The 23390-nt window shown below is 41.6% G+C and overlaps 1 protein-coding gene and 3 gene segments (V, D, J or C); 1 reads left to right on the top strand and 3 right to left on the bottom strand.

The window, feature by feature from the left end:
- Positions 1-23390, top strand: part of LOC115795213 (zinc finger protein 2 homolog) — a 500950-nt gene that overhangs the window by 339783 nt on the left and 137777 nt on the right. The window lies entirely within an intron of this gene.
- Positions 5711-6404, bottom strand: LOC115795265 (T cell receptor alpha variable 3-like). The segment is given in 2 exon segments: positions 5711-6095; positions 6292-6404. Coding segments are annotated over 2 exon segments (429 nt in total).
- On the bottom strand, positions 8838-9331 carry LOC115795280 (T cell receptor alpha variable 29/delta variable 5-like; the record flags this gene model as incomplete). The annotated part of the segment is given in 2 exon segments: positions 8838-9124; positions 9235-9331. Coding segments are annotated over 2 exon segments (327 nt in total), but the record flags the coding sequence as incomplete, so codon positions are not given.
- Positions 14500-15036, bottom strand: LOC115795275 (T cell receptor alpha variable 38-2/delta variable 8-like; the record flags this gene model as incomplete). The annotated part of the segment is given in 2 exon segments: positions 14500-14804; positions 14895-15036. Coding segments are annotated over 2 exon segments (351 nt in total), but the record flags the coding sequence as incomplete, so codon positions are not given.

Raw genomic sequence — 23390 nt, 5'->3', positions numbered from 1 at the left:
CTGTTGTCTTTGCTCCAAAGGTTTTTGTACAGAGTTTTGCTGTTTCCTGTCACTGTGGGCGTCAGAGCACAGTAGTACACAGCAGAGTCTGTCACTGCAGCAGAGGAGATGTTCATGTTGAATTGGTTTTGCTCCACTTTAATCTTCAGTCCAGGAATTTTTTCTATTCCTACTGTTCCTGAAGGTGAGTGTGAGATCAGGAGCTCTGGTGGTTTTCCTGGATATTGTCGATAATAGAAGAAATAATCATTGCTTTTAGTATCTCTGGATAGTCTGTAGGACAGAGTAACAGTGGTGCCTTCTAAACTGGACTCTTCCTCCTTGACTGCAGTGAGTTGATCACAGCTGACACCTAAAGAGAGAAATGTTGATAAAGACGATGTTAAACTGTGAGCGCCTGTTCCAGTGATTTCTAGCAAACAGATCCTTTAAAGACATTTCTTCTTCCTGCTTTAACCTACCTGTTAGTGTGATCAGAAACAAAGGAAACATGAGCCAGTAATGCAGTGACAGCATCTTCCACACACTATCTGTTCTGTATGCTTTAGATACTGAATGGATCTGACAGTGGGAGTCCTTTTCTGCTCTGTGACAGTGTTGCTCCTCCTTCAGCCTGTTCCTCCTCTCATATCACTGTATGTTAAAAACACCAAAACCACACCTCACTACATTTGATAGCTTTCAGCACAGACTCACAAACCTCTCAGTGCACTTTGTGCTTCATCTTCCAGAAAGCAAAGACTCGCACTGCTGGCTGAATTTTAATGCCCGAAAAAAAAAACAAAAAAAAAACTAATTTTGATGAAAGGCTTTCTGATTAGCTGATTAGTTAATGTCTTATTTGAGTTTAACAATTTCATGTGAATGTGACTGTGGATGGTTGTCTGTCTCTCTAAGTTAGCCCTGACTTGACAGTCGCCTTTTGGACAACTGTCAAGTCAGCAGTCTTCCCCATGATTGTGTAGCCTACAGAACTAGACTGAGAGACCATTTAAAGGCCTTTGCAGGTGTTTGGAGTTAATTAGCTGATTGGAGTGTGGCACCAGGTGTCTTCAATATTGAACCTTTTCACAATATTATAATTTTCTGAGATACTGAATTTGGGGTTTTCATTAGTTGTCAGTTATAATCATCAAAATTAAAAGAAATAAACATTTGAAATATATCAGTCTGTGTGTAATGAATGAATATAATATACAAGTTTCACTTTTTGAATGGAATTACTGAAATAAATCAACTTTTTCATGATATTCTAATTTTATGACCAGCACCTGCATATATAAAAATCCCAGCTGTTCCCAGTATTGCGCTCTTCTGGACAGAGATCTCAGATGTTGTTCCAGGAATCTGCTGAAGCCACTCTCCCAGTTTGGGGGTCACTGCCCTGAGTTTTCCGATTACCACGGGGACCACTGTTACCTTCATCTTCCACATCCTTTCTAGCTCCTCTCTGAGCCCTTAGTATTTATTGAGCTTCTCATGTTCCTTCTTATTAATGTTGCCGTCACTTGGTATTGCAGTGTCTATCTCTATGACCTTCCTTTGTTTGTCCACCACTACGATGTCTGGTTGGTTAGACATCACAAGTTTGTCTCTCTGTATCTGGAAGTCCCACAGGATCTTAGCTCTGTTGATCTCAACCACCCTTGGGGGCTTGTCCCATTCTGACCTTGGGACTTTGAGGTCATACTGGGCACAGATGTTCCTCTATACTATGCCAGCCACTTGGTTATGGTGTTCCATGTATGCCCTGCCTGCTAGCATCTTGCACCCTGCTGTTATGTGCTGGATTGTCTCAGGGGCATCTCTGCACAACCTTCACCTGGGGTCTTGCCTGGCGTGGTACACCCCAGCCTCTATCAATCTTGCGCTTAGAGTTTGTTCTTGTGCTGCCATGATTAGTGCCTCTGTGCTGTCTGTCAGTCCAGCTTTGTTCAGCCATTGGTAGGATTTCTCTACGTCAGCCACTTCTTCGATCTGCCGGTGGTAAATGCCATGCAGAGGCCTGTCCTTCCATGATGGTTCCTGTTCTTCCTCCTCTCCTTTCTTGGGTTTCTACTGCCGGAGTAAGCACATGATCATTTGTTGCCATCTTCCCGATGTATTCATGGATCTTCGTTGTTTCATCGAGAATAGTGGTTCTGAAACTCACTAGTCCTTGGCCACCTTCCGTCCGCTTAGTGTACAATCTCAGGGTGTTGGATTTGGGGTGAAACCCTCCATGTATGTTAAGGAGCTTTCTTGTCTTGACATAGTGGCTTCCATTTCCTCCTTTGGCCATCTTATTATCCCAGCAGGGTATCTGACAGCTGGCAGGATGTAGGTGTTGATAGCCTGGATCTTGTTCTTCCCATTCAGCTGACTCTTCAGGACTTGCCTTACTCTCTGCAGGTACTTGAAGGATGAAGCTTTCCTAGCGGCCTCTTCATGGTTCCCATTTGCCTGTTGGATTGTACTTGTAGCTGTCCTCGATGTCTGCAAGGTTGCCTTCTGGTAGTGCAATCCTCTCAGTTCTGACTTTTCTGTCATGGTCCTGGGCCGGTGGCCCAGTGTTTTATGTTCTTTTGATTCCATTTCAATTATTTCTTTGATTATGTTTATTAGTTCTCTTCTGTTTATTTCTAGTCCCTTGTGTTTCCCTGTGTCAAGTCTATGTGTACCTTGTCTAGTCACTTCCTGTTTTATTTTGACAGTCTTGTGTTCCCCGTGCTTTGTGTTTAGTTTTGCTTCCTCCATTATTAGTTCATTTGCTTAACCTGTTGTGCTCTGGTGTTTCCTCTTGCCCTGATTACCTTATGTGTATTTAAGCCCCCAGTTTTCTTCTGTTCTTTGTCGTGTTGTTGTCTATGTATCCGTTGTGTGTGTTCTCTGTCCCTTGTGTCCCGTAGTTTTGGTTCTGGCCTCAGCCCAGCCCAGTTTATTCGTTTATGATCATCATTTCAATAAAAATACATTAAGTTAATTTCATCGCTTGTGAGTCTAGCATTTTGGGGACTCCCTGCTCCTGCCACACACCGACATGACATTTTCCTCTCTTAGTTACCATCCGACTACACTTCTGCAGTCCAAGTGACATTTCGATATCATTGCTGTAGATCCTGGTGGTGTGGATCAGTGAATCGATATCTGGTTCACTCTTAGCGTACCGCTTGATGTCATCCATGTAGAGATGGCTGATGTTTGCGCCATTCCATAGTTGGTATCCATAGCCAGTGTTGCTGATGATCTGTCTGAGGGCATTCAAGCCTACGCAGAAGAGCACTGGGGACAGAGCATCTCTTTGGTAAATCCTGCACTTGATGTTGACTTGTGCGATGGGCTTGAAGTTGGCCTCTAGTGTTGTTCTCCACATTCCCATTTAGTTCTTGATAAAGGCTCTTAGGGTCCTCTTGATCTTGTACAATTCTAGGCATTCCAGGATCCATGTGTGCAGCATCGAGTCATAGGCTTTCTTGTAGTCAGTCCAGGCGGTGCACAGGTACAAGGGATGCACCGATCCTATATCCAGTATCGGTCCGATCCTTACCTAAATTACTGGATCGGATATTGGGAAAGAATAAAAATGCAATCTCCGATCCGATCTGATCCGACCCTCATAGCTGCATTACAGTTCTCAATCATCGTCTTCTTCTTCTTGTGGGTTTGCGGTTGACCAAACCAGCTTAGACCTGCATTACTGCCACCTGCGGGACTGGAGTGGATCAGGAGTTATTTTTTTTCTCTGCTTCAGCTCCCAGAACGGATCGCTATACCAGTTTGCTAGCGTGCGCCGCTATTAGCATTAGTGATCATTCGGGACTGGAAGGACCACTTCCCCATCAAAATATTTTTTATACTTTAATCCCTGATTACTGACTAAATATAGACCTGCAGTTGAAATGTATTTAGGACAATGCTTGTGAATACAAAGCATTACAACATTACGCTCACACAGACCCCAGTTTTTCAACATAAACACTGATGAGCAGCAGTCAGCTGTTTTACATGCAGTCTGTCTGCACAAGCGCAACAGGTTCCACTGTGGATGAGAGGAATCTGAGTCATGAAAACCAGCTTAGACAAGACTGAGTGACGAAGGTCATCTCGAAGTGCCCAGAGATTTTTTTATGTTTAGATAAGAGGAGGCTGTCAGTATAAAGATGTTGTGGTTAGACAGGAACATGGGCTCAAAGAGAGAGAGCACACACACAAGCCTGTCTCTTCTGAGTCCCCACATGCATGTGTGTATTTTTCCTGATTCTTTAATACATTAAATGTCTTACTTTTTTAATTAAAGTGTCTCAGGTGTCTTCCTTCATAAAAAACCTGTTTACCTGTCAAATATAATTGAACTGAATATACCATTGTCCTTATTTATATTGTGGTTCACTTATTGCAAAGCCACTTATTGTAGCTTCACTGTATTGTGGAGTTTTGTAAAAAAATATATCTAAATCTGTATTTGCTATATTATGGGATTTTGTGGTATATATGTATTTATATAACTCCCCATAACTATGTTCATCACTCAGATGAAGAGATTAGTGATGACTACACCTTTAGCAGAAATAGAAGTTACGGCCGACAGTGAAGATACAGCACCATCAGAAAGAGCTGTAATGTTATATAATTCATCATCTTCATCATTCATGTTGTACTAAGTGACTGGGAATGGTTTATAAGAGTGTGGGAAGGGTTTATAAAGCCTTAAAAGTATATATATAAAAAATAAAATTAATATAAAGCCGCTACTTCATGGATTTTCCCTCTCCCACTCTTTCCTTCCTGTCTGTTAGACCTGGCACTCATATTTTGTGGACAAAAATCAAAATGAATGAATAAATAAAAGAATTGACAAACATTAACAAGAGTAACCTATAGAGAACTTATAGCGCTTTTCTTGTAAAAGCAAATATATTTGGTAAAACATTGCATTGGGATCATGATGTACATATTAGTGGAATATAGTTTCCATTCTTTTATCTTTTAATTAGTCTCTGCACTGTATATTTTGTAATTTTGTAATATTGTGTTATAGTTATAGCTCTAATATCTCTGTATATTTGCAATTGTATACTTGTATATTGTCTTATAGTTTTTATACTTATTTGTTTTTTTTCTGTAAGCACGAAGTACCGCAGCAATTTCCTAATGCTGTGAACCTGTTCACCCATATGGCAATAAAAACCTTCTGATTCTGATTCTGATTCTGATTCTGTTTGTAAAAACTTCCAGACATGACAGACTATTAAAAAAAGCTTTTATTTGTGAATAAAAATCAATAAAGCACCCCCACCTCCACCCAAGCAGTTTCTATTGATACACAGATATACCATGATTAGTATAAATTCATTTAATCTGGTTTTACAATACCTCAAATGGAGATTTTGACATAATAATTGCATAATTATGCTAAAAGATCCATCAGCGAACATGTAACGTTACAGTGGGAATAATGTACAGCAAATCTCCAGCAGATGTCAGAACTCCTAAATGAGCTGTTAAACAGGGCTTTGAGTGAGCAGGCTTTTGGTGAAACAGCTGGCCAAAAAGCTTCGACACATTAACAGGGCCTCATCACACCATCACTACACATTCAAGAAGTTAACATCCCACAAGGCCTGATTATTTTTTAGGAGTTTCTGTTTTTTTAAGTTTCTGTGCAAATATTCTGGTAAGTCATTCTTCTTCTGTTTAATCATAACTACAAAGAACCTAATAAACTACAGTGTGTGTCTCCCTCTAGTGGACGTTGTGGAGTATTCTGTTGTCTTTGCTCCAAAGGTTTTTGTACAGAGTTTTGCTGTTTCCTGTCACTGTGGGCCTCAGAGCACAGTAGTACACAGCAGAGTCAGACACTGCAGCAGAGGAGATCTGAAGATCCATTCCCTTTTTATCGTCACTCACATGAAAACTTAGGCCAGAGACTGGATCTGACAGTATAGCTCCTGTTCCTGTGTGAGAGATCAGGAACTCTGGTGCTTTTCCTGGATATTGTCGATACCAAAAGAAATAATCATTAGTTGACACTTTGTAAGTGTAGGACAGAGTAACAGTGCTGCCTTCTAAACTGGACTCTTCTTTCTTGTCTGGGGTGAGTTGTTGACAGCTGACGCCTGAAAGAGGAGAAATAAACTTTAAATAATATTACAAAACTCTGAAAACATGAATCAAATTCATACAGAAGCACAGTAAAAATGAGTTTTTACCTTATTGTTCTTATTATTGTTAGTATCTGTAGCAGTAAGAGTATTCAAAGCATTTCCAAACTGTTGGATAAATAGAGTATTTCTTGTCTTATTTGTAGCATACCTGTTAGGAGAGTGAGCATCAGTAGAGAAACTGCAGCAGAGTCCAGTGACAGCATGTTGGAGGAAATGTTTCTGATCTGTAAGCTGATCTCTGCTGAATATTTCAGTTTTTGTCTCTTCTGTAGTTCAGGAACAGCTCGGCTCCTCCCTGAGTCTCTGTGCCTCCTCTTTGATCTTCACGTCTCTGTTTCACTTCCTGCTGGTGAGCAGACCGACAGCAGCAGTTTGAAACCCTGTGAGGTCGGATGTTAACTGGAATTAAGAGGATGATGGCTTTCTCTGTTGACAGATACAGGGATGTCATTTTTCCATTTCAATCCTGCTTTTGTACATTGATCATAAAACAGAAACTTTGTGCCAAATATTTTTCTCAGATTATGTCAGCTGTGGGCCGAACATCATCAGACAGTTTAACAGATTTGATTTAACATGTAATAAACCAGCTGCTACATGTGGTAGAATATAAAGTAATATTCTGAATGCTAAAAAGTAGGAATAGATTACCGTATTTTCCGGAGTATAAGTCGCACTTTTTTTCATAGTTTGGCTGGGGGTGCGACCTATATTCCGGAGCGACGTATATGTGACATTTATAACACATGAACCAAAGTACTCCAGCCACTTGACATCTCCGTGAACTGCAGCTTTAAGGCAGTCTTGCGTAACCTGTGGGCGCAGTGGATGATGGATGGAGAGCACAGCTTAACGGCAACTGGGAGAATGCGCCACCCAACTTTCCTGGAAGTCATTGGATGGATCAAGAAAACATGGGCTTCAGTGACAAACCATCCTGTTGGGATTCAGAAAGGCTGGAATAATTGGAACTGCAGCTGACGACGAGTCTGACTAACGCGACACAGAAGAGGAAGCGGCGCTTCGTCTACGGAGTGTACGGAATTGTTTAGAAGTGACACCGAGGATGAAGAATTCAATGGATTGATGGTTTGGTTAACTTGTTAGTATGTTCTTTATGCTATGGTTATCTGAATAACTTAATGTTACGTTAACATACTGTAGCGATTCTCTTAGTTAGAGAGCGTGTTGATGTTGTGGGATTTCGGACTGTTCGGGAGGTTCGTGAAGGCAGCATGGAGAGAGAGAAAAAGACCGAGAGCTTGCCTGTGTGTGTGTCGCTGTTGTAGTTGTGGTTGGCGTGGCTGTGGCCTACAGCAGCCGTTTTTCTGTTAATAAAGACGACATTTGTTGTGAATATCGCCGACTTTGGAAGTGTGTTTACAACGTTACAATACCGAACACGTGTTCGTTGTGCGTCATGTAGCTGAATGTGCTACGTTAGCATAACGTAGGTGTAACCATGTTCGTCCTGTTCTTTAATCCATTATTATTTTAAATTGCCGTTCAAGATGGAATTTCTGCTCTGGGTCTCGGATTCTATCAACCCCCCCCCCCCCCCAAAAAAGTGCGACTTATAGTCCAGTGCGACCTATATATGTTTTTTCTTCTTTATTATGCATTTTTTGGCTGGTGCGACCTATACTCCGGAGCGACGTATAGTCCGAAAAATACGGTATATGTTATTTCCTCATGAGGCTGTATGTCAATAAAAAGAAGATGACCCAGGATTGAACCCTGTGGTGCACCACAAGAATTAACAGCTTGATGAGAAAACACAGAAACTTATTTTTAAAACACGAGAATAAAAACAGTTAAATGTGACTCCAGCAGGCAGCTCTGAGTTCAGATGCTGGAATATAACTTTTTCATCTGTCAGTCAAAGGTTCAAACTGCAAAATCATCTAAACTTGTTCATTACATGCTGCAGGCTTCTAGCTAGCGGTTGACCACCCTGCGCTGTGCCTGGCTGAGAATGTCAGCTGTTAGCTACTGGAATATAACTATAATAATATCATTATGGTTGTCAGCGGGTGCAGCCATTAGCATTAGGAAGCATTTGATTGGTATTGAGGGGGAGTCTCCCATCTGATGGCACCAGCCTGTGAAATTTTTCTGGCTAGAACCCTGTGCTGTATGTCAATTTAGATCCTGAAGACAATAATCAGATGTTGAACTGATGTTCTTATCTAAGAAAGCTCATAAAAAATTGTAAAAAAAAAATTTGGACCATAAAGCATATTTCTATCTGATCTCAGCAGCTCAGTGTTAACAATCCTCAGAGATGTGATGATCAAATATTTCATGTTGATCTGGCATTGTGACATTATGAATTAAACTAGACAGAAAATTAAATTGAATTTCTTTTTTAAATTAAGAAGTTTTCTGCTGATTCTATTTTTAGAAAAGAAAACAAAGCATAGTGAAATATTTTTGTATTATACACCACTGAAAACTTTGATTCGTGTTTGTGTTTTCACTGATTTACTGTGACTTCAGCTGGTCAGGTTCTTTCTTAAACTGGTGTTTTTTGTACTCCAAATATTCTCAAGTATCTACAGTAGACTGTATCCTAATAAAGCACTGAAGTGTAACAGTGTGTGGCTCCCTCTAGTGGATGTTGTGGAGTATTCTGTTGTCTTTGCTCCAAAGGTTTTTGTACAGAGTTTTGCTGTTTCCTGTCACTGTGGGCCTCAGAGCACAGTAGTACACAGCAGAGTCTGTCACTGCAGCAGAGATGATCTCCAGAGCTACACGTGTCTCTGCTTTGTTAATGTGAGCTGAGAAAGCAGACAGAGTTGGATAAATCGATCCTGCCTCTGTGATGGAGAGCAGGAACTCTGGTCTGGATCTCTGGTATTGTCGGTACCACTGGATATTGTAGATAGAACCTTCATATTTACAGGTCAGGTTGAGGTTTCTTCCCTCTGCAACAACTTCTTCAGCATTTTCCTGCTTTATGCTGTTCATGGAGCCCAGAGCTGCAAATGAATTATTCATGTCAGTCTGTAACATCAGGAGACTCAACAGAGGTTATTCAGGTTTTCTTTCAGATGTGATCAATGAAACTTTTCTCTGTTCTAACACTCACCTATGAAGTGAGAGAAAAGTCCAAACAGGTAAAGGAACATGTTTCCAGGTGTTGCAGTCACACAGCAGATGAACAAAGTTCTTCCACTGCAGCACAATGAAAACACTAAGCAGCCTGTCTGCTGCACAGCCCTTCTCCTCAACATCAAGCTGGTTGCAGTGCTGCAGAAAGAGACCATCTCATTGGCTGATTTTAAACATTAGTGGGCGGAGCCAGAGAAATGGTGGAGTGGATCGAGGACCCTCTCTCTGTGAGTCAAAAAAAACTAAAAATGAGTAAAAAGAAAGCATTTGATATAAATCCTCAGCCTCAGCTAAAGGGCTCTGAGCTGTGACTGAAGAATATGAGCAGCATTGTAACATGTTATTAAACAAATACTGTGCTCAACAGTATCAAAGGCTGCACTGAGAGTTAGTTAAATGAGTCCAGAACAAAACCCGACTGAAAACGGTCAGAAATCTGCAACTTGCTCATTAAAGATCTGACTTGATTTTCCATCAACCTTTTCCAGTATTTTTTACATTTAAATAAAATTGTCTGTTTATCCTAACCCTTATAGGGTCTTTGTTCTTTTGTTACACAAAGAGTCCTGCTGGGTCTGGTGGACCCATTACATTTTGGGGCTTTTAATTTAACGTAATCAATTATCTTTTTGTTAATATACTCAGCAGATGTTTACTTTATCCCAATTGCAAGTAATATAAATAACACATGGGTTAGATTTGTGGTGTTTACCTTTGTTAAATCACATTTATGAATAGAAATGCCACTCGTTTTGGTTAATTTTTTAAATTAAAATGTAACATAATGACATGCATCATAAAACAGGCATATCAGAATAAATAACACCAAATGAACAAATGAAACAAGTTTTTCCAAAAGTAAAATGGATTTTTTTTGTTAATGTGGCCATTTTTATACCATACCACTATACCACACATGAAGGGCAGAGTTTCACTGTGTGTGTGTGTTACATATGTACTTCTTGCACTGGGTGCATGTATTTTGTGTTTTTCTGTTCATCTTTGGTCCACACACTTCACAGCACTTCTTTTTGTTGCTGCCGGTCACAATCTAGAATAATAAACAAAAGAAAGAAAGATAAGCATCTTTATTAACACCCCTCTTTCTCAGAAACATGAATTATTATACTGCAGCAGCTTCAAACACTTACCTCGGCAGATGGTGGTTCTGTAATTTGGGAAGATGTGGCACCATCATCTTCCTCCCAAATCCTCCTCACAATGGCTGCAGAGACGGGTTCATGGAAGATACTCTCTTCTTTGGATTTGAGGTCTCACCAACGTTTTTCCCAGTTCCTGAAGAAAGAGACGCCTCTTCTCCAGCTTTCCCCTATTCCACTCTGGGCTCAGTGACATCCAAATGACAAAGACGTTGTACACAGAGATATCCAGCATATAAAAAAAATCACCAGAGGCCATCGTAGGATCTTCCTTTTGCAGCTGTGAGCATCCACCAGCTTATCAAGGTTGTCACCCCTCCTTTTGTGGCATTATAGTCCATGATCATTTCGGGCTTTTGATGCTCCTGGTAACAGAGTCTGTCTTCCCTGTGCAGTGTACTCGTGAGCACCACATTTTTTCCTTTCTTTGGTATATACGATACCAGAGTTATTTATAGTGTTAGATCCACAAGACTGGTTCCCACGAGATAGACAGGTGAAATGTGTGGGAATGTGGGTGCTGACAGTGATGGGTGCTCTTAACTGTGCAACAATGTTGCAAACTTGTGCGGGAACAGTGGGTGCACACCCATTCACCCCCCACACGCACACACACACACACACACACACACATACACAGAAAACCTATGATTTCCACACTTTCACTAGGACCCGAAGACCCTGTATGTAATATAAATGTGAAGTGGGGGTATATGGGGGGGTCATGGAAAATGTTTTCTGATTCATGTTCCATACAGAAAATGAGCCAACACCAGTGAATCTTAGGTTGAAAAAATAATTATTTGTATCATTTTTATTGAGCGAAAAACTGAAAGCGGGTCCCACAGACCCGAAGACCCTATGAGGGTTTTAAAGACCTCATAGTATCATATCACCTCAATAGAGCTCTTCAGTCTCAAACTTCAGGCTTACTGGTGATTCCTGGGATACTTAAGAGACACCCTCTCTATTTTTAAGATTAGGCTTAAAACTTTCCTTTATGATCAATCTTATAGTTTGGGCTGGATCAGGTGACCCTGAACCCTCCCTTAGTTATGCTGCAATAGGCCTACGCTGCATCAGTGTACTCCCTCTGATGAGCCTACTGCTGTCTGCTAATGTGAATGCTCTGTATGATATATAGCAGTGATGATCAAAGAAATTCTTTTAGAAAATTATTATGATTATATATGAATTCCTCACTCACCCTGTGGGTGATCTTTGTTCTGCTCCAAGCTCGGGTCCTCTAGCAGAGGCCTAGGAGTTTGAGGGTCCTGTGCAGGATCTTAGCTGTTCCTAGGACTGCGCTCTTCTGGACAGAAATGTTGGATGTTGTTCCTGGAATCAGCTGGAGTCACTCTCCCAGTGTGGGGGGCACGAGGACTACTGTTACATTCACTTTCCATATCCTCTTTAGCTCTTCTCTCAGCTCTTGGTATTTCTCAAGCTTCTGCTGCATCTTTGTTGGGTGTGCGTGCTCTTGAAGAACAAAGTCTCAGTTCATACATGAAGTTTAGTGAAAAACAGACAAAGTCAAACATGCTTCTGGAGCCGTCTGGAGAGGCAAAAGTCAATCGTCCTAACTCGTGAGACAAAGGGAACGGCAAGAGTTATAAAGCCAATGGCCACCTTCTTGACCCTTGACCTTCTACCACATATAGTATTTTATGGAGAACCAGGTTCAAAAGGTGTTCAGCTTGTTTCCAGTATGTGTGTATGGTTGTTCCCTTTTTGGAGAGAGACAGTGAGCCCAACAAGGGGCTACAATGTCTCAAAGCATTTTGCTGGTGGAAACTATATGCTCATTCTGAGTTATCCTTTTTTGGACAAGCTCAACGCAGGCCTGAACTCAAGGCCTCCGTCCTAAAGGAATAAAAACATACATAGATGGAGTTTAACAGCAGATTAGACACCACACTTCTCATGTTCCTTCTTCTTCATGTTACTGTCACTTTATTGCTACATCTGTCGCTATGACCTTCCTTCTCTGCTTGTCCACCACTACTATGTCCGGTTGGTTAACCATCACTGGTTTGTCTGCAGCAACTGTTACATTCAGTCATTATGTATTTAGCATTTTCATATTTATTCGACTGTTACGACTAGTTTTATCTTCCTTTGTGATGAACACCAGTTTGCTGCCAGTGCAGGTATTCATGTTTGTGATTAATCTGATGCTGCCAGCACTAATTTCATGTGAGCACAGCTGAAAAACTGGGATAACTAGTGAGTTAATAACCAGCTTCATGTGACCACTTATCCTGATAACTGATGTTAGAATAGGTGACTCCAGATAAGAGAAATATACTCTGGGTAAGGTGAACTTGCTTGGTAGTACAGGGCCATGGCTAGGATGGATCCTACTTATATCAAACAGCATTAATTGGCTCCTACAGGGTTCTTTAACTTTCTTATTCTACAATAATCATTTTCAAATTCTTCTCTGTATGTCCTGAATCTCTGAGAGCAAAGGCTCCTTTCAAGAATATACATGACTCTCTGAGATCAGCCAGAACAAGGAAAAGTTTGTGTTTTTGGGGAATGTGGTTTGAAACAGGAAAACGTGTCCACAGCTGATTCTTCCAGCTCTGCTCCTCTGAATGCTGCTGTAGGACAGGCTTCACGCTGGTATCTGTGGAGCTTCTCAATGAGAACGTTCAGTCTGTAGTTTGACAGTAAAGTTTGGAACTTATTCAACTCCATAAAAAGACTTTTTGCTTTTCATTTAAGACAAGGAAGCATGATCAATATTGATAATAGCAACAAAAATACATGCTTCAAATAGTAGTAACCTAACCATTTTTTACTGGCAGCCTCCATAACACCCACATCTATAACTTAATGTTGCCATGGATTTATTGAGACTGTGGAAATTTTTGGTGGAAATTTTTTATTTTTTATGTAATTAATTTTAAAAATTAAGTTTTCTACATCTCAAGATGTTTTCTTTTTTTGAGACATTGGACCAGAAATGAGGGACAAATATGATCCATCTGATTTGTTTGTTGTGAATAATTTCTTATTTCTTTTCTCTTTTTTGTTGTATTTGAATGTTCCTACAGTTGGTTTGTGGTTGATGTGGATTTGCTGCTCATGTGAATCCTCCCACAGTGTTTCATTAGCAGCTGTAACCACAGTGACTCTGATAAAACAGGAATCAGCAGAATCCATCTGATATGAAGCTGTGCTTTGAATACCACTTCCCTCCTCTTTGAAGAGTAGTCAGATATCTGTGTTCAGGTTTTTGTACAGCCTCTTCTACACTTTGTATCACTGTGTTTCTAGAACACAGTAGTAGAGAGCTGTGTCTGCCAGGGTTAGAGCTTTAATGGTCAGAGTAGCTGATGAATCTGTTGTTTGTGATTCATATCGTTTATCAGGAATATAATCATAACGACTCAGTGATTTCGCTCCTTTCCAGAGTATAAACTGAGGAGCCTGGAGGTCAGAATGATGTCTGTACCAGTGAAGCCAAACAGCATCTGCAGTTGTCTGATAGTTACATGTGAGTGTGACAGTTTGTCCTTCTGTTTCAGTGACTTCAGCTTGTTGAGGAGAGATTGTGTCTCCAGCTGTTGGTCCTGGACAAAGAAAGAAGAAAAGTAGTGAAATGCAGTCTGTATATCTGCTTAATGCAGCAGCTTCAACTAAACTTTAATCCCTGTTCTTAAACTTACCTATAATGTGAGATAGAAGCAAAAAGAGGTGCAGCAACATGTCTTTGGAGTTATTAAAGCCAGACAGACAGCACATGAACAATGTTCTTCCACTGCAGCACAATGAGGAAGAAATAATGTCATTGGAGGAGCTGAAGTTCAGTGGGCGGGGCCAGTTACCTCTTGATATCATTGCTTCAGTTCATCTCAGCCAATCAAATAGTTTTGTGCTTCCACAGCAGCTCTGTCTCTGTCTCTGATCTTTACTGCTTCATTTCTCTGTTGTCTTTGTCATCAGTCCAATGACACAAGAATCAGAGGTTTAACAGTGTGTGGCTCCCTCTAGTGGATGTTGTGGAGTATTCTGTTGTCTTTGCTCCAAAGGTTTTTGTACAGAGTTTTGCTGTTTCCTGTCACTGTGGGCCTCAGAGCACAGTAGTACACAGCAGAGTCTGACAGCTGAAGCTTCTGGATCTTCAGAGGAACTGATCTTGAGGTAGAATCCAGTGTGGATGAAAATCTCTCCTTGAACTCGTCTGCTGTGGTTCCTTCATCCCGGATAACACGGCTCAGGATGAATTTGGGACTGTTGTTTCCATCCTGTTTGTACCAGAAGAGAGAAGGATTTGTTCTACTGGTTTCATACTGACAGTCAAGTGTTACTGTGTCTCCTTCAGCAGCAGTCTCGTCTCCTTTTGGTTGCAGCACGTTGTCTTTTTGTGCTCTGCATTCTGTAAAACACCAACAAACAGCATCAGTGTGCTGTTAAAGAATCATGTCAGTGTTGGATTGATATCAAAGAAACAGAGTTGTGTTCATACCAAGGCACACAGCAGCCAGCAGCACTGAGATGAACAGAGGCGTCATATCTGCAGTGTAGAGTAACTGTGAGCTACAGCAAGTAGAAAGAAGCTGTGATCTCTCTGTTTAGTCTTCATCAACACTAAGTTGGTGGATTAGAAGGAGGAGCCTGATCACAGTGAAGGACTCATTCACAGCCCTGTGTTACTCCCCCTGCTGCTCTAAAGCTTTCTGTCCCTGCAATACATAAATGAACTGATCAGGAAGGCTTCATCTATCCCAGCTTTCATTGGGCAAGAGGCAGGGTACAAAAATAAATAAATTAATTAATTAATTAATCAGAAAAATAGAGCAGAACTAAACACAAATATGAGCAGCACTGAGGCATGGACAGAAACAAGTGCCAGGGAACCAGGGAGAGTCTGTGGGGTGAACAAGGTGAAGGAAATGAGTTTTATGAAGTTTCAAATACACTCATGGTATATATTTGCTCTCACCATCTTTACATGTATTTATCTGATAAATCCGTTTTAGACTGGAAAATAAACATAACTGATTAATGACACAGAAGTACATAATGTTTGGGGTCAGCCAAGAACAGTGTGTTCGTTCATCGTATGTCTATCCCTAACAAATTATCAATAACACAAGCAAGGACTCTGTCTGAGCAGCGGTCAGCCACTCATGGAGACTACACAAGTGATAAGGAGAAACTCTGAGGCCATCTGAGGAAGCAGCTGCTGAAGTTCTATGTTTTGTATAATGATGTAACCAAGATTGATAAGCTTTGAATATATGAAACTCTGATCTGAAGAAGAGAGTGTGAGTTCATGTCCAGTACCACACTGGGCATGGTATGCAGTTCTGGGTTTAAGGCAGATGAGGAAACTCACATTGTTTGTACATCTGCAATTCTTATCTTATCTTATCTTGGTGGATGCTAACTGAACACTATCTCATTTAAGAATATCCAACAAAACCTGATCATCTGGGTAACATTAATACCGCGGAGGAGAAAAATCTTTAACTTGCGTACTTTTATTTTGAAGGCGTAACATAGCGTCATGCCACTGCGCTCCCCTGCCCCGCCCCCCTCTGAACGGCTCCGAGTGTTTGGGAGCCGGAGACAGGGGGAGGAGTCAGAAACTCTGAATGAGGTAAAACGGTCTGTGGGAACCATGAATATGGCTGTTTGTCAGTTTACTTTAATACATAGGATAAAGTTTACTTACTGGACAAGAAGTCAATGAATTTCAAATGAGAGGCGGAAAAATCATTTTGGCTCTTCTGCTTAGGCCAATGTTTTTAACCTTATGTGTACCTGTTTGGCTGTAAAGAGGCACACAGCTTGTCTATTAAATGTGAGAGGTATCACTTTTATTTATTTCTTTTGGTTATTATTATTTTATTGATATTTATTTTGATTTATTAGATTACAGTTTCAAACTGAATAGGCATATTTTAATAGCTATTTTTTTAGCTTAAGGTTGATATTAAAAAGTGGATAATTTGGTCATTACATTATCTGTGAGGATTCTTTCATATCAGAACGTTGTTTAATTAAAGAACCTGTTCTGTTGCCAGTCAACCTACATAAATGCATTTTTGACCATTATTAATGTTTTTGACCAATAAAACATATCAAACTTTGGACTTCTGCTAGTATATGAAGGAGTGTGAGAGCCACATTGACAAAAAAATCATTTTGAGGATTTTGTGCATTTTTAGAATAAAGTCAAAATCGTCAGTCGTCATTTCAAGTCAAAGATCGGCCACAGCTGCTATACTCTCTACAAAATGTCTTGGGTAGAAACAACTTGATCAGCTGTTATTGTGTCTTGTGGTTCTACATGTCCCCTCTGTACTGTACGAAGGTGCAGCGATCCTTCCATCTAACCGTTGCAGTTTGTGTGGTTTTTCCTTCTGAGCAGATGCAGCTTTCTGCACTCTCTCTTTAACGTCCTCATACTTATCACTACATCTGGTTTATGTACTAAAAGAGAAATCATTTCCTTGTTACTAAAACCGAGTCTAAAGTATAGTTTCACTCAGTGGCGGATCTAGGATTTTTCTGAGTAAAGGGCCATCAAGGGGCCACAGTATTCATAGAGGGGCCAAGTATTTGTGGTAGATGTGGTGATATACGGACCAATAAAAATTAAAGCCATTACATTACTGTTAGAATAGATAAACGTTTAACTGTTTTTCTATGTATCACAATGTGTTCATCATAAACATGCACATGACCATCAGATTGTAAGCACAAAACATACTCACGCACACCCGGACCCTCCAGGTGAGGAAAGCAGGTAACGCCTGTTTCCTGACGTCACACACACATACACACACCCCCACACACTCACGTGACGCTAAAATAAAAGAGCCGGCAGGAAGAAGGAAGTCAGACTCTCTTTCAGACACGCACACGAGTGTGAGCTGACTGAGACTCTCCCTGCAGGTAAAAAGATCAACTACGGGTTTCTGTGTCCTTCTTTATTCAACGGTGGTCCGAACCTAACATTTTTTGGCCCTTCGAGAGCCGGGCGGGCAGTGAGGAGGTTTTTCCAACGACTACGGAGGGACGCCGGCAAGCCTGTCCGGACAGCCAGCTGCAATAGAGGCGCTGTGCAAAGACCTGGGATGCAAAAGATTCGTCGCCAGGCCCGGCTTCATAGGTTTCTCCGCGGTTGCTGGGAACGCTTCCTCGAGATCCGATCCACCAACGTGAAGACGACAGAAACCAGGTAGGACAAATCGTAGACTACTGAGTCGGACCGGGTCCGATTGCCAGGATAATTTTAAGGGAAAGTTGGCTTTTCAGGGAAAACTGTAGTCTACGTCCTCCGAACCGGGTTCGTGAGGTAACCGGCCGGAGCTTTTCAGGGAAAAGCCCAAACAAATCATACACTACTGAGTCAGACTGGGTCCGATTGCCAGGATAACTTTCAGGGAAAGTTGGCTTTTCAGGGAAAACTGTAGTATACGTCCTCCGCAGTCCCGTCGCCAGATCTCACTCTTAAGGGGGGGCTTATGAAATCCAACAGGGGGGGCACCACTATTATTAGCTTGATTAGTGATCTGGCTTGGGTGGGCGGGCCAGGGCGGGCCCAAGCGTATCAGTGGGCGGGCACGGCCCCCCAGGGCCCGCCCATAGCGACGGGTCTGGTCCTCCGAACCGGGTTCGTGAGGTAACCGGCCGGAGTAACTTTCAGGGAAAGTTCGCTTTTCTGAGAAAATTCAGAAATCCTACGGCAAGGGATGGAAGGAGTAATTTTGAGAACAAAACAGGCCCTAGTGCCACCCCCAAATTATGACAAAATTAACCAATGCAGACAAAAAGAGGGCGAAGATGTGTACGAGTACCAAGGTCGCCTGGAAGCAGTGTTTAAAGCCCACAGCGGCATTCCTGAAAGTGCAGAACCAAGCAACCCCCACCTCCACCACCTTTTCCTGCTCAACCACCTCCCCCGCAGCTACAGGGGGCAGTTGGTGGTTCACAGGTTGAGGAGGAGGGGGAGTTAAACAGCAGGAAGGATGGGGCGACAGGAATCTTGTCTCTCTCATTTGATAAATTTCCATAACAATTTTGGTGATTGTTGGTAGGATCCAGTAAGTTCTTCCACAAAGAAGTGACGAGTCACTGGCCAGCTGAAGAAAAAAATGCTTCAGTCCTCCTGCATTTGCAAATTATGGAGGAACTCGAATTTTCACCCTTTGCTGGACAGCTGCCTGGATTCAAGGACCCTGCCTTAGAGGCACGGCCATAACACATATCGAGTGAGAAAGATTCCAAATAATTTAAAATGGGAAAAAGTTTGATTTAAAAGGTAAATCAAAAATTGCATCTGTCACTGTCAGGGCTGAATAGACATTGGGAGTCTGCTTAAAAGGGTAACACCCATCGGCGAATGGGTGGCACGCAGACTGGGTCACGTGTAAAAGAGGTTAAAGACAAATTGTGTTGTTTAACCTAAGGTGATTAGGCCTCCTTGAACATGTCCTTTTTCCTCTGTTTTGTTACATGTAGAAGAACCTGTGAGAGACGTCTCACTAGGAAAAAATGGAGATGGGAACGCAGGAGTAGAAAATTAATAGTTAAAGAACTCTGCATAGAGCGCGATCTTAGCGGAGTTTTGAACGGCAGAACAGCTGATGCCCTAATTAATGGGGTGGCGGTTTTGGGGCCACCTCCATTTGTTGTTACTTGTGATACCTCATCTCTCTATGCCCTTTTTGCAGGCAAATTTATAAGCGCTGAAAATCTCTGACCCAGATCTGGACTCCTGCCCTCCGATCAGACATCATCCGGACCAGAATGATCGTTGGTAAACACGTGATCCACCACCTCCACCTCCTCATTGAGTCGCTGCTGCACCACAACCTGCAGACAAGCAGAACAGCTCCACCTCAGAAGAGCCCTCAACACTGCTCCCGAGGGAGAGGACGAGGATGTGGAAAAAGACAGGGGTGATTTTTTTTTCCCAGGTGCATCGAGATGACAGATGTTACAACTGCAGCCTGACGGGTCATTGGTGAACTGGATGTCCACAACTGGTGAATGGAACGTGGACTAACCAGACTGTGTCACACTGATTGGAGAGGAGGACTTCGGACAAGTCAGATGAGGGCAAGTTGCTTGATCAGCAGAGAAGGGAAGTGAGATAACACACACACACACACACACACACACTCATTACTGGCATCTAACACACACAAACAGCACTAGCACAAACACCTAAGCCACAAACCAAGAAGCAAATGATGGCCTTCTTAGGCCTGTGTAATTATTGCAGAGCATGGATCCCTAATTATGCCCAACTGACGCTCTTCCTAATATACGACAACCTCATGGCAATGACAGATGTCATACAATGGACAACAGACGCTGGAGAAGCTTTCACAAGAGTAAAAGAAGCACTGGTGCTGCCTCTTCTCTTGGAGATAAATTGAGGCCAATTGCTTATTACTCCAAACGCCTAGATGCAGTCTCACGAGCATTACCACATTGCATGCAAGCAGTATGTGCAGCAGCGCTCGCTATTGAGGCCTCCAGAGAACTGGTGCTCTTCCACTCACTTACACTTGAGGTGCTGCTCTTACAGAGTAAAATGACATTCTTATCTCCAGCCAGACACCTGAGCTGCATAGCTCTCATGTTATCGCAACCACACATAACTATAGAGCGCTGCACCACTCTAAACCCAGCCACTCTGCTACCAATGCCACATGACGGCGACCCTCATGACTGCAAAGTGCTGGCTGAACAAAACAGCAAGCCCAGCTTAGACTTGCAAGATGAACCACTGGCGAAAGGCCACATTGTGTTTGTGAACGGCTCAAGCCGGAAAAACGACAGAAGCAAAACAGAAACGGGCTACGCTATAGTCACCAATACCACCATAATCAAAGCTGAAAAACTGCCCTCACACCTCTCTGCTCAAGCAGCCGAGTTAATTGCATTAACCGAAGCATGCAAGCATTATGCAGGTAAAGAAGTCACGATTTACACTGACAGCCAGTATGCCTTTTCTGCCGTACATTTGTTTGCAGCGCAGTGGGCGAGAAGGGGAATGCTGACCTCTACAGGGAAGCCAGTGAAACATGCTGAACTGTTTAAAAAACCTATTAACGGCCATAAAACTACCATCAGCCCTGGACATTTGTAAATGCGCGGCACACAAAGCAGGCACAGACTTGATAGTATACAACTATGCCGGAAACAACTATGCCGACAAAGCAGCAAAGCTGGCCGCAAGTGGTAAATATGGCACCTCAACAATTACACAACAATTGTGGAACCCTTGTGACCCGAAGTGCTGCATGATATGCAGCAGCAAGCAAAACTGAAGTGGAACAACTTCCTAGGTCACTATTCAAAACAGCAGCCATATTGATACATGCTTTAACACATGTATCAACAGGGGGGGGGATAGTGAGTAAGACCTATAAGTATTGCTTAGTCGCAAAACCTAGGGGTACAGCTAAAAAAATCACTGATCTTATCATCCGCAAGAGCACAGGACTCGTTGAAAGAACGAATGGCACAGTAAAAAACAGACTAAGGACACACCAACGTACAGCGCACATACACACGCACACATCAATATAAAGGGCACACGCCAACATACAGAACATATGTACACACACACACACATCTTTAGTGAGCACACAACAGTCCATCAGTTAGTTTAAATATGAGCACACTCAGATTTGTCTCATGGAATGTGCACGGGGCTGGTTCGAGGGAAAAGAGACTAAAAATTTTTAATCGGTTAAAAGACTTAAAAGCAGATGTTGTTTTTCTACAGGAGACACATGTGTCCAAAACATCTGTGCTCACTCTTTCCTCTCCACAGTTCCCTCACACGTACTCAGCCTGCTATAACTCCAAACAAAGAGGTGTAGCTATATTGATTAACAAGAAGATAAACTTTAACATTAGCAACAGTACAATAGACCCTGAAGGTAGATTTATAATACTTAATTTATCTATACAGAATACAGATTTATGTATTGCTAGTATATATGGACCAAATGTTGATGACCCCTCCTTCTTTCATGCTTTGTTCACTTCACTCTCAGATCACTCTGACACCACACTTGTAATAGGAGGAGACTTCAACCTGGTAATTAATGCAGATATTGACAGGCTCAGTACAGCAGTGAATCAGAGGAACTGGCAGTCTGCAGACATTCTTAAACAGTACATGAAGGATTTTGGTCTTTGCGATGCTTGGCGTTCACATCACCCCACTCTGAGAGATTATAGTTTTTTCTCACCAGTACACAAATCTCATTCCCGCTTAGATTACTTTTTAGTTAGCAGCTCCATAATGATGGATATCACAGACACTCAGATTCACCCTATCACTATTAGCGATCATGCACCGGTGTCTATGTCTCTGACACAGAAAAGAGTCACACCACCAATCAGGAACTGGAGATTTAATACATCATTACTTAAAGAAGAAGATTTTATTAATTATTTCAAAAAGGAATGGTCAGCATACTTAGAATATAATGATATTCCAGGAATATCCCCATGTGTTCTTTGGGAAGCAGGAAAGGCAGTAATGCGGGGCAAAATAATATCTTACTGCTCGCATAGGAAAAATAAAGAAAAAGCACTTGTGTTAGAATTAGAACAAAAAATTAAATCTTTAGAAACTGCCTATGCCGCTTCACCACAAGAACATACAATTATCAGCCTGAGGAAACTGAAACTGGAGCTAAATGAAATAATTGATAAAAGGACACAATTTATGTTGCAGAGGCTGCGTTTGGAAAACTTTGAGCATGGAAATAAATCTGGAAAATTCCTGGCCAAGCAATTAAAACTAAATAAAGAAAAAACAGCTATTTTTTCTATTAAAGACTCGACTGGTATTATTACTCATGACCCACAACAAATAAATAACTCTTTCAAAGACTTCTATGAAGCCTTATATTCACCACAGATTAACCCATCTGATACTGAAATTGAAGAATTTCTTAATAATATAAATCTACCAAAACTAAATGACAGCCAGGCTGCAGCTCTGGATTTACCTCTTTCATTGTCTGAACTTAGTGAAGCCCTACAGCATCTCCCAAATAATAAAGCCGCAGGCCCAGATGGTTTTCCAGCCGAGTTTTATAAAGAATTTTGGTCTGAGCTAGCTCCCATTTTTTTCAGAATGGTAACTCAGATTCAGAATGACCACATCTTATCTCCAACCTTAAACTCTGCTAACATTAGCCTGCTTCTTAAACCAGGCAAAGACCCCACATTCCCATCCAGCTACAGGCCAATCTCTCTCATTAATGTAGATCTTAAAATAATTTGCAAAGCCCTTGCCAAAAGATTAGAAAGTATTACTCCATTTATTGTACATCCAGATCAAACAGGCTTTATCAAGGGTCGGCACTCAGCCAATAATACACGTCGACTGATAAATATAATAGACTATTGTTCTATTAACAAATTAGAGACGACAATCGTGTCTTTAGATGCAGAGAAGGCATTTGATCGGGTAAATTGGAAATTCTTACTAGCAGTTCTACAAAAATTTGGATTCGGTTCATCCTTTATAAACTGGATCAGAACACTACACAGCTCTCCGAATGCGCGTGTTAGGACAAATGATCTCATTTCACAAAGTTTCAGTCTGCAGAGGGGCACAAGGCAGGGCTGCCCACTCTCTCCCTCTCTTTTTGTAATTTTCATTGAGCCGCTAGCAGCAGCAATCCGTCAAAATGTAAATATTAAAGGGATTCAAACTGAAAATATGGACCATAAACTTAGCCTTTATGCTGATGATGTATTACTTTTCCTTGGGAATTCACAAGGCTCTCTTTTGAAGACTATCACACTGATAGATAAGTTCTCATCTATATCTGATTACTCTATCAATTGGAGTAAATCAACAGTTTTGCCTCTGAATTGTAATTTCCAGAGAACCTCTAGGACCCCACTAAAGTCAGGAAATATTAGATATTTAGGCATAAATTTTTCCGCCAGGCTCTCAGACTTGGTA

Source organism: Archocentrus centrarchus, chromosome 17 (assembly GCF_007364275.1).
Source record: "Archocentrus centrarchus isolate MPI-CPG fArcCen1 chromosome 17, fArcCen1, whole genome shotgun sequence".
NCBI classification, from domain to species: domain Eukaryota; kingdom Metazoa; phylum Chordata; class Actinopteri; order Cichliformes; family Cichlidae; genus Archocentrus; species Archocentrus centrarchus.
This window is presented reverse-complemented; position numbering and strand designations above follow the sequence as displayed.